This window comes from Phaseolus vulgaris, chromosome 10, assembly GCF_000499845.2.
Source record: "Phaseolus vulgaris cultivar G19833 chromosome 10, P. vulgaris v2.0, whole genome shotgun sequence".
In the NCBI taxonomy this organism is placed as follows: Eukaryota; Viridiplantae; Streptophyta; class Magnoliopsida; order Fabales; family Fabaceae; genus Phaseolus; species Phaseolus vulgaris.
In genome coordinates, this window is record NC_023750.2 from 41,004,573 (window position 1) to 41,016,275 (window position 11,703).

General features: G+C 39.0%; 1 protein-coding gene across 1 annotated transcript; it reads left to right on the forward strand.

Moving 5' to 3' along the window:
* Positions 1-2,725: 2,725 nt before the first annotated feature.
* On the forward strand, positions 2,726-8,478 carry LOC137818065 (uncharacterized). Its single transcript, XM_068621287.1, has 2 exons — positions 2,726-2,778; positions 2,853-8,478. The coding sequence occupies exons 1-2, from the start codon at positions 2,726-2,728 to the stop codon at positions 8,476-8,478; spliced, it is 5,679 nt and encodes a 1,892-aa protein (XP_068477388.1).
* The last annotated feature ends 3,225 nt before the right edge of the window (positions 8,479-11,703 follow it).

Consider the following 11,703-nt stretch of genomic DNA (forward strand, 5'->3'; position numbering starts at 1 on the left):
ATGTAGTAGCGTTGAGAAAAGAAAGATTTGTAGATAAATAAAACTCTTGTATTAATATGTTAGCAAAGAAATAAATATGATGTTACACCTATCATAATCCTAATTTTATTAAATTGTTTGTTTTATATAAAAAGTATTGTAAATGTCAAAAATCAATAGTTTTAAAACATAAAATTCATGAGTAAAAGTAAAATTAAAAAACAAAGTTTAAAAATTATCTATGTTAAGAAGTGTGTTTTAAGTCTAACTCAACCTCATAAAATCGGTTCAATGAGGTGAGGTTTGCACCCACTTATATATTATGAAATATTCTAATCTCTAGTCGATGTGAGATCTCCAACAATTTAGCCTAAATTCTTGTAGAAGTTGATAAAATAAGTTGTTTGTGTGTTCTAGAACTATTGTAAGATAATTCTAGTCTAAATAAAATTGACATTCATAAATTCAAATTTACATATTTTAGCAGCAACATAAAATATATGAAGTTCTATATAATAAAACAATTTAATTTGTTAGAGATCAAACATCCTCAAGTTCAATACCAATTAAGAATTTATGAATATAACAAACACATTATAGTCAAAATATAATTTACAAAGTCAAAATATAACTCAAATACAAGCTTATAATGGAAGAAGAAAAATGAAAAAAAAATAAAAGATGAATAACAATGGTTCTAAAGAAACTATCATCATAGAGTTTAAACAAATGGTAAAAAATGTCAACTTAATAATTGATGATAATTTTATTAAAAAATCATCTTGTAAGTCGTTGTTTTATCATTTTACACTAATGTTTGGTAACCAAATGTATATTTCTTTAAGTTTTTGTTTGTTAGAATTAGAAAAATTGGAGAAAGAATTGTGAACGGGGAGGAAGAAAATAAGCCTTCCTTGCTTTAAAAGTCTATAAGACATGAAAGGTTTACTTATAAAGGTGATAATTAAAATCGCAAAGACTACTTTTCTGTTTTCAAATATATTTTCAATAATATCTTATACGTGTGATGATGGTAATAATATTATTTTATTTAACTTGCAGTCAAAACATATTATATTTATAATCTGTAAATCTATTTTTTTCTTTTTTAATGAAAAAAATATTTATACTTTTATCCAAACAATTAAAAGATATAATTATGTTTTTACTATTCTTTCCTTTTTTTTATTTTTTATTTTGGAAAGTTCCTTGGTACCTTTTAAAATTGATGAAGTGCATTTAATTTAGTTGTAGTGTGTATGACTGGATATTAAGAATAAACGGTTGCGCGGAAAAAGTGTAGAGGCCGAAGTTGGTAGCGTGCAGGAGCCTCCAATTTCAAACTACCTACTTCCAAATTCAAAACACCGTTCACAATTACACCCTAACATACTCATAGATAACTTCTACAGATTAAACTACAAATTGTATTTTTTAAATAGTTATTAAACTGATACAATTATACAAATTATCTTTAGAGTATTAATCATCTATTAAAAAAATTAATTTCTGAAACATATTGTTTCCATCATTGGGAGACTCATTTTAAACTGGTTTCAGTATTTAAGAGACTGTACACTATGATTTGTAATACTTGAAGTAAAGGTATTTATGAGTTTATTATAATCAAATCTAGAAGAAATCAAATACGAATTAATCATTTTTATTGATTTATATTTTTTTTAACAATCCATTCCAAATCAATAATATTGAACCAAGTGGGTCTTGTATTATGTAAATGTTAAAAAGAAGTTTTGAAAACATGCAATCTTATTAAAAACTCCATACGTACATAATTTGTAATTAAATGCGTAGAGAATGCAATTTTCTATAATTTATTTTGCATCAATAAAATAATGGTAAAAATTACTATATATATATATATAATATAACCATTAAATTTTGTGTATCATGATATTTTTTTTACATACTGGTGTTAGTCGGTTTAATCAATTTTAAAAATTATAAAATTAATATGTTCAAAAATTATATCCAATTATATTAAGAAAATGAACATTAAATCTAACTCAAATTTATAAGATTGATTTATAAGATGAGTTTTTACCTATTTATATATTATGAAATGTCATAATCTTAGTCAATGTGGAATCTCCGATACACCTCTCACATCGAGACTATCAACTTGTACGTGAAACTATATATTAATGAATGTTCTGATAACGGTCTAGATAACCTGATAAGTCCAACAAACTCTCAATAAAATAGACTCTAAAAGACTTTAATAATATTTTAAGAAAATAACTTTAAACCTAACTCAATCTTATAAAATAAAATTTATATTAATTTATATACTATGAAAAATTTCATAATCTTCCAACAAATTAACTTAAAATGTCAAATGTTGATTTAAATTCTCAAGTTAATTAGATTTATATAAATCAATACCAGACAAAGAAATGATATACTTCTTATCCCATTGACTAAAATAATGGTACCGGTCCGCACCGGACGACCGCAGGATACTCATGGTAAAATCATCACAAAACCCTGCGTCTTATACGACTCTTCGTCCTTCCATGACCTCTAGCCGGACGAACGAGTGGTTTATGTCGAATAAATCGAATTTAATCCAGAACGTGGTTACACGTGTAGAAAAGAGCAGTTATAACAACCATTGACGAAGTAAAAACACGTCCTCTAGACCACTCCCCTGGTTTTCAGGAAACCACCAGGCACGACCCAAAGACCACTAAGCATGTCTCTAACCATCAACTGATTGGCCCACATGGCCAAGGCCCAGGTCAACCTACTAAAGGGACTTCTGAAAAGGGGGGAAGGGTACGTTTTCCATACTATCAGAGAATTCTCACTTGAGCACCATCGCTGACTTGAGCGTCGGAGTGCAATCGCAGGTACCCCCGCCGGCCGACCGAAGCACGCGAAGAGAAAGAAGACTTGAAGAATAGGACAACCAAGAGTGAAGAAGACACCTTGTATCGACGTGGATCAACATTACTCAGTCCCCAATATCCATACAGGTACAATTGGCGCCCACCGTGGGGCCCGAGTAATCATTATTCCCAGACCCAAGGATCCCAACGCTTGAAGATGGACTCAACGGCAAACAACAACAATGATATCTCCGAAGAGCATAGGACCATACTCCAAACCCTCCAGATTCAGATGCAGGAGTTACTCCAAAAAGGAGTCATCGATCAACTTCGCCAGGATGAAGAAAGGAAAAGACGAGAAGAAGAGCGTCAACAACACGCAGAGGAGATAGCACAATTGAAAGAACAGAACAAGAGATTGTTGGATAGACTTGAGCAATCTGAACGCGAAGGGCATTCACGTGCACCTTCTCCATCACCGTTCCAATCAGGAACAAGAACAATAGCCCAGGCTATACCTCACACGTCACTCGTTCAACACACCCGTCAGAGTGCAAAGCCAGTAACCCCAAACGAGGTAGCAAACCCGAAAGGCCATCCGTTCACTGATGACATCATAGCCACTCCTCTCCCTGACAAGTGGAGGGGCCTAACGATAAACCTTTATGACGGTTCCACAGACCCAGACGAACATCTGAATATATTTAGAACTCAAATGACCCTTTACACAACCGACCGAACGGTATGGTGTAAAGTCTTCCCCACCTCTCTCAGGGAAGGCCCCCTTGGATGGTTTTCGGACCTTCCACCCAATTCCATTGCAAGCTTCGACGCTTTGGAATTGAAGTTCACCACGCAATACGCCACAAGTAGACCTCATCGGACATCCTCCATGTCTCTTCTAAATGTCAAACAAGAAAGGGGAGAATCATTGAGAACATTCATGAACAGATTTAGCAAAGTGTGTATGAACATTCGTAATCTTAATCCAGAAATAGCCATGCATCATTTGGTCTCGGCCATACTACCAGGAAGGTTCACTGAAAGCCTTATCAAACGACCTCCGTGCAATATGGATGAATTAAGAACAAGAGCAACAAAGTTCATGCAGATAGAAGAACATATTGACTACCATCGAAAAACTTATGCTGAGAACACGGACAATAGCAAAGGAATTCGTCCCCCCACAATACCGACCGACCGAGAACGACATCGCCCCAATAGGGGACCCCGTTTCCACAACTACACTCCCTTGATTGTACCAAGGGGTAAGGTTCTCGACGAAGCACTGCAGATTGAATTGATTCCGACATTGAGGCCATCACAAACCCCTCCCAATGCCGACACCAGTAAACGTTGCCAATACCATCGTAACTATGGCCACACGACCGAAGGATGCCAAGCACTGAAAGATAAAATTGAAGAGCTCGTCCAGGCCGGTCATCTGCGCAAGTTCGTGAAAACCACCATCACTGCACCCAGGTCACCCCAGCGTGATCATGATCCCCGCGAACGTTCGGGACGAAGAGACGACCGGACCCGTGACAACCACTATCGTTCAAGCAGAAGAAAAAGAAGCGAAAGTCCGATCAGACGAACGAGGCCTAAAAGCGAAAGCCCTGAACGTAGAAGTCGAACTAAACAAAAAGTTCGCACAGTCATCAATACAATCGCTGGACCGGTATCGCTCGGTCAGCCCCCTCAAGAAATTAATTACATTGCAGGCGGCTTTGCGGGTGGAGGATGCTCTAATTCGGCAAGGAAAAAACATTTGAGAGCAATTCAATCCGTTCATTCGACTCCCACACAACGCCGACCGCATATACCACCAATCACTTTCACTGACGAAGACTTCACAGCAATCGATCCATCTCAAGATGACCCCATGGTAATAACTGTGGAGATAGATAAATTTGCAATTGCAAAAGTTTTGGTAGATCAGGGTAGCTCGGTCGACATCCTATATTGGGAAACGTTTAAGAAGATGAAGATTCCAGAAGCAGAGATACAACCCTACAACGAGCAGATAGTTGGTTTCTCAGGGGAAAGAGTGGATACGAAAGGATTTATCGATCTATACACCACGTTCGGGGATGATTACCTCAGCAAGACCATCAACATACGATATCTACTCGTTAATGCCAATACATCGTACAATATTTTGCTCGGTCGACCATCTATCAACAGATTGAAAGCCATTGTCTCAACTCCTCATTTAGCTATGAAGTTTCCCTCGGTCAATGGAGACATAGCAACCGTACATATAGACCAGAAGACAGCACGAGAGTGTTATGTAGCTAGCCTGAAGGTGGAGCCGACCCGAAGGCTTTATACCACGTCAGCCGAACGGACCACAGAGCGAAGAGGTCGGTCAACAGAAAGACGCTCCAGAGGAAGAGAATCTAGAAGACACTTGGTCGCTTTAGTCGATCTAGATCCTCGACTGGATGATCCCCGAATGGAAGCAGGAGAAGATCTTCAACCCATATTCCTTCGGGACAAAGACCGGAAAACATACATGGGAACATCCCTCAAACCAGACGACCGAGAGACGATCGGTAAAACATTAACAAAGAACGCTGATCTTTTCGCCTGGACGGCTGCAGACATGCCAGGGGTAAAATCAGATGTGATTACCCATCGATTGTCTGTTTATACAGAGGCCAGGCCGATCGCTCAAAAGAAAAGGAAACTAGGTGAAGAACGGCGGAAAGCCGCACGAGAAGAAACCGACAAACTAATTCAAGCTGGTTTTATTCAAAAGGCCCACTATACGACATGGCTAGCCAATGTAGTGATATTAAAAAAGACGAATGGAAAATGGAGAATGTGCGTAGACTACACAGACCTTAACAAAGCGTGCCCAAAGGACTCGTATCCTCTACCTACTATCGACCGGCTGGTCGACGGTGCAGCCGGTCATCAAATCCTAAGTTTCCTTGATGCTTATTCAGGTTACAATCAAATACAAATGTACCACCGTGATCGAGAAAAAACCGCGTTTAGAACAGATTCTGATAATTTCTTCTATGAAGTCATGCCGTTCGGCCTCAAGAATGCAGGAGTCACATACCAACGACTCATGGATCACGTATTCCACGACATGATCGGTCGGAATGTAGAAGTATACGTTGACGACATCGTCGTCAAATCAGACTCTTGCGAACAACATGTTTCTGACTTAAAAGAGGTTTTTCAAGCCTTGCGTCAATACCGCATGCGTTTAAACCCGGAGAAGTGCGCGTTCGGCGTAGAAGGGGGGAAGTTCTTAGGCTTCATGCTCACACATCGGGGTATAGAGGCTAATCCAGAAAAATGCAAGGCAATCACCGAAATGCGAAGTCCCAACGGACTCAAAGAGATCCAGAGACTAGTCGGCCGTCTCACTTCGTTGTCTCGATTCGTACCTAAGCTTGCCGAACGAACGAGACCCATCATAAAACTTCTGAAGAAGACAAGTAAATTTGAATGGACAGATGAATGTGAACAAAATTTCCAACAGTTAAAAGCATTTCTGGCATCTCCACCGGTCATCCAGAAACCGAACGCACGGGAACCCATTGTGGTCTACCTCGCCGTCTCCAATGAAGCGGTGAGTTCCGCTCTGGTACAAGAAATTAAAGCGGAAGAACGACCGGTATATTTTGTAAGTCGAGTCTTACATGACGCAGAAACCCGGTACCAAATGGTCGAAAAAGTTGCCTTCGCTTTGGTCATCACCGCACGACGGATGCGGATGTATTTCCAAAATCACAAGGTCATTGTTAGGACTAACTATCCCATTATGAAGATTCTCACCAAACCTGACCTCGCCGGACGAATGATAGGTTGGGCAGTCGAACTGTCAGAATTCCACATCGAATACCAACCCAGGGGAGCCATCAAGTCCCAAGCCCTCGCCGACTTCACAGCAGAACTCACTCCCTATCTGACCGAACGGACTCCCCGATGGACACTATACGTAGATGGGTCATCTAACAGTCGTTCGTCCGGAGCAGGAGTTGTACTTGAAGGACCAGGGGAGATTGTTGTCGAACAAGCCATGAAATTTGAATTTAAAACTTCCAATAATCAAGCCGAATACGAAGCTATAATCGCAGGTTTGCATCTGGCGATTGAATTGGAGGTAACAAATATAACTTGTAAAAGCGACTCCCGTCTAGTCGTCGGACAGCTTACAGGGGAGTATGAGGTAAGAGAAACATTACTCCAACAGTATTTTCATTTCGTAAAAAATCTTCTAAACAGGTTCAAAGAAATCTCCTTCCAACACGTACGGAGGGAAAATAATACTAGGGCGGACGCTCTATCGAGATTGGCTACCCTAAAAAAGAAAGGCGCCCACCGGTCGGCCATACACGTGACCCTGGCTAAACCAAGTGTTGGTACCGAAGAATGCATGGCGACTGACACCCAACCTAACTGGATGACTCCCATAAAACAATATCTTACCGATGGTGTATGCGATCCACATTTGGAGAAAACGATGAAGTTACAAGCCGCCCGATACATACTGATTGGCGAAGATCTTTACAGGAGAGGGTATTCCCGTCCCCTCCTAAAATGCCTTGGTCCAGAACAAGTCACTTATGTAATGACTGAGTTACACGAAGGGATATGCGGAACCCATTCAGGAGCGCGGACTATGTCCGCCAAAATTCTGAGAGCAGGATACTACTGGCCGACCTTACAAGGAGACTGCACTGAATACGTTCAAAAGTGCGTGAAATGTCAAGAGTTCGGCACCCTATTGCACCAAAAACCAGAGCATTTGCACTACATCCTATCCCCTTGGCCGTTCGTGAAATGGGGAATGGATATTATCGGACCTTTCACACCCGGAAAAGGGCAATGCAAGTTCCTACTGGTGGGTATAGATTACTTTACCAAATGGATTGAGGCTGAACCACTAACAGCCATCACCGCCCGGAACGTACAAAGCTTTGTGTGGAAAAACATTGTCTGCAGGTTCGGCCTACCTCAGATCATTATCACAGACAACGGTCGACAGTTCACCGACCGTGGGCTAGCTGAATTCTATGAGAAACTTCACATCAAACATATAACGAGTTCGGTCGAACACCCTCAAACCAACGGTCAGGCGGAAGCCGCCAACAAAGTTATTCTCAATGAGTTAAAGAAGAGACTTGGCCCGTCCAAGGGAAATTGGACTGAAGAATTGTTAGAGGTTCTGTGGGCTTATCGTTGTACTCCCCAGTCAACAACTCAAGAAACACCTTATAGCCTGACGTACGGCACAGAAGCCATGATTCCGGTCGAAATCGGCGAGCCTTCACTACGCCGACAGACGTTAGACCTAGACTTAAACAAGGAAAGTCTACTAGTCGGCCTCGACCTCATCAATGAATTAAGGGACAAATGCAAGATAAGGGAAGAAGCATGCAAGATACGAGCAGCACGAAGGTACAACTCCAAAGTGAAGCCACGAAGCTATCAGAAAGGAGATCTAGTTTGGCGCATGCGCAGCGACGCCCGGAAGGACGGAGGAAAGTTTTCAAGCAATTGGGAAGGTCCGTTCCGCATCTCCAACACAGCAACAGGAGGAGCTTATTACTTAGAATATTTGTCAGGAAAATCTGCACCGAGAACGTGGAATGCCACGCATCTCAAATTCTATTACAGTTGATGAATAAACTTAGTGCACTCTTTCCTCGCTCGGTAGTTTTATCCCTAAGGAGGGTTTTCTACCGAGAAGGTTTTAACGAGGCACTTTAAATCACCAATCTTGGTCAGAAATTCAGTTAATTCACCGTTCATTCGGTCGGAATACATAACGAAAGTTATCCGAATTATAACTTAAACGTTATTCACCAATCTTGGTCAGAAATTCAATTAATTCACCGTTCATTCGGTCGGAATACATAACGAAAGTTATCCGAATTATAACTTAAACGTTATTCACCAACTTTGGTCAGAAATCGAAATTATTTATGCCTCGTTCAGCATCAGAATTATTCAGAATTATTTATGCCTCGTCCGGCATCAGAATTATCTTATTACTTTAATGTAATCAGAATTATTTATGCCTCGTCCGGCATCAGAATTATCTTATTACTTTAAGGTAATCCGAATTATTTATGCCTCGTCCGGCATCCGAATTATCTATTAATTCATTAACCGTGCGTTCGGCCAGAATATATAACGAATTATAACTTCAACGTTATTCACCAACCTTGGTCAGAAATCGAAATTATTTATTAATTAACCGTTCATTCGGTCGAGATTATATAACTACGGCTATCCGAATCATATACTTCTTCAAAACCCGGATCTATGCTCACAACAATCTCTGCAACATAAACACGAAAGTAAGAAACAGATACGCTATTAGCCGAACGACCGCAAGAAGAAGGTGCTCACCTTTTAGTTCCGCCTACTGCTTGGACGACCCATAAAGAGCTATCAGTTCCCACGTAGGGAGCCTACACGGTAGTTGATTCACGACCATCAAAATTTCTTGGTCGATGGGAGACAAAGATTCCCAAAGCCGATGGTCAAGAGAGGTGGGATTCTCCGTCCAATAGAATGGAAATTTTATGCCTCCAGCAGCATTATAGAATAGATTTCGTGCACCGGACGACCGCAGGGTACTCATGGTAAAATTATCACAAAAACCCCTGCGTCTCATACGACTCTTCGTCCTTCCATGACCTCGAGCCTGGGGGGGCAAGTGTACCGGTCCGCACCGGACGACTGCAGGATACTCATGGTAAAATCATCACAAAACCCTGCGTCTTATACGACTCTTCGTCCTTCCATGACCTCTAGCCGGACGAACGAGTGGTTTATGTCGAATAAATCGAATTTAATCCAGAACGTGGTTACACGTGTAGAAAAGAGCAGTTATAACAACCATTGACGAAGTAAAAACACGTCCTCTAGACCACTCCCCTGGTTTTCAGGAAACCACCAGGCACGACCCAAAGACCACTAAGCATGTCTCTAACCATCAACTGATTGGCCCACATGGCCAAGGCCCAGGTCAACCTACTAAAGGGACTTCTGAAAAGGGGGGAAGGGTACGTTTTCCATACTATCAGAGAATTCTCACTTGAGCACCATCGCTGACTTGAGCGTCGGAGTGCAATCGCAGGTACCCCCGCCGGCCGACCGAAGCACGCGAAGAGAAAGAAGACTTGAAGAATAGGACAACCAAGAGTGAAGAAGACACCTTGTATCGACGTGGATCAACATTACTCAGTCCCCAATATCCATACAGGTACAGATATACTTCTTATCCCATTGACTAAAATAATGATTTATTATTTTTATTTAAAAATATATTTTAAGTTTAGTTTAATAAATAAAAGATTTATTTTACTTATATATGGTAAATTAATTTTATTTTTATTAAAAAAAATAACAGCTAAACTTTGTTAGAGAGCAAGAGGAAGGTAGCAGCATGATTGAAAGTGTAAAAGAAGATATCGAAATGACGTAGCACTTGTTGAATTGGAGGTATGAATTGAAGTACCTTATTGGCTTCTAAATATCAGTTGGATGATGGTGGTGGTCCCATATCGTAATTGACTTTGAATATTGACACCACAGGTTCTTGTGGACGTTCAAACCATAAAACGAAGTTGTTAGAGAAAGTGCCTCATTCAAACACCTATTTCTCTGCGCTTTCATAGTGTCTTGGCTTTACTCGGTGGTCACTGGTGTCGCGGTTCTTTGCAATTTCCTACGTTATTTTTATCATGTGTGTTTATTTTTGGGGGGCACATGTAATTAAAGGAAATATGAACAAAATGGATTCGGTCTTAGAACCCTTCCTTTTCTGGTCAGCTCAGATGAAGAAAAAAAAATAAGTGAATGGGAGTTCATATGATCTTCATTAAAAAAGTAATACATTTTTTTTTATGTTTGGGAGTACTCTTTATGTGTTCCCTAAAGTCCCACAACATGATTAGTGTAAATTTTTTTAGGGTGGTTTACATTTATATTCCTTAATTTCTTATAGTTTTTAACTTTAATCAAAGCTTCTTAAATAACAATTCACAAAAAAGTATATATTATTATTGGAGATGAGTCGGAATCTAAATTGTTGGACAAGTTGTTGATTTTTCCGTGAAGGATTAAGTGAGTAAGTAGAATTTAGTGACTATTCTCTAAAAACAAAACTATATTTATAGATTTTTGTCCTAGTGAAAACATTCAATAAGGTTGTTATCGGATATTAGGTAAGAAGTCTTTTATCAAATATTGAAGTTGTTTTTGTTGTAAGAGGTTAATTTTTAGAAGATTTCGTCTTACTTGGATCTAGAAGTAATTTGAATCTAACTATCTAAAGTAACTATTATATTATTAATATTTTGTCATAATTTTTCATGATTAGAGTATATATTAGAGGAAATCTATTGAATTAGAGTATATATTAGAGGAAATCTATGTAATATAGTAGTTTTGGGAAATTGGGGATTGAATAATTTGTCAGATTCTTAGTTGTGTACACAAGAGTGTGATTAAAAGAAATCTTGAAAATGGTAAAAAATTATAAATTTTACTACGAGACTCCGCTAAAAAAAATTATATAGTACAATATCTTTTTCCATTTTTCATTTTTTTTTCAAACTACCTTCTCTTTCTCAAACTAAGATTTTACACCTACAAGGAAGGGATATCTTTTGACCTTCTTCTCTAGAGCTACTTGGCTTGTTTTCCATTAATTTATTTATTTTTCTAATAAAAAAAAACTAGATGAAAACTTATTTGTAATTGTTTTGATATTTGCGTACAACTTTTATTAGTTGGATATGCAACCAAATTGGACAAAAGCATTCTCTTTATTCATCAAGTTTCACCCTTTAATTTTTCTCAAAATAAGAAGTCTCAAAGTTTTAGATAAGGA

Coding starts and splice junctions, on each gene's coding strand:
- LOC137818065 (XM_068621287.1), top strand. CDS start 2,726: ATGGCCAAGGCCCAGGTCAACCTACTAAAGGGACTTCTGAAAAGGGGG. Junction 2,779..2,852: donor CTTCTGAAAAGGGGGGAAGG/GTACGTTTTCCA, acceptor GTGCAATCGCAG/GTACCCCCGCCGGCCGACCG.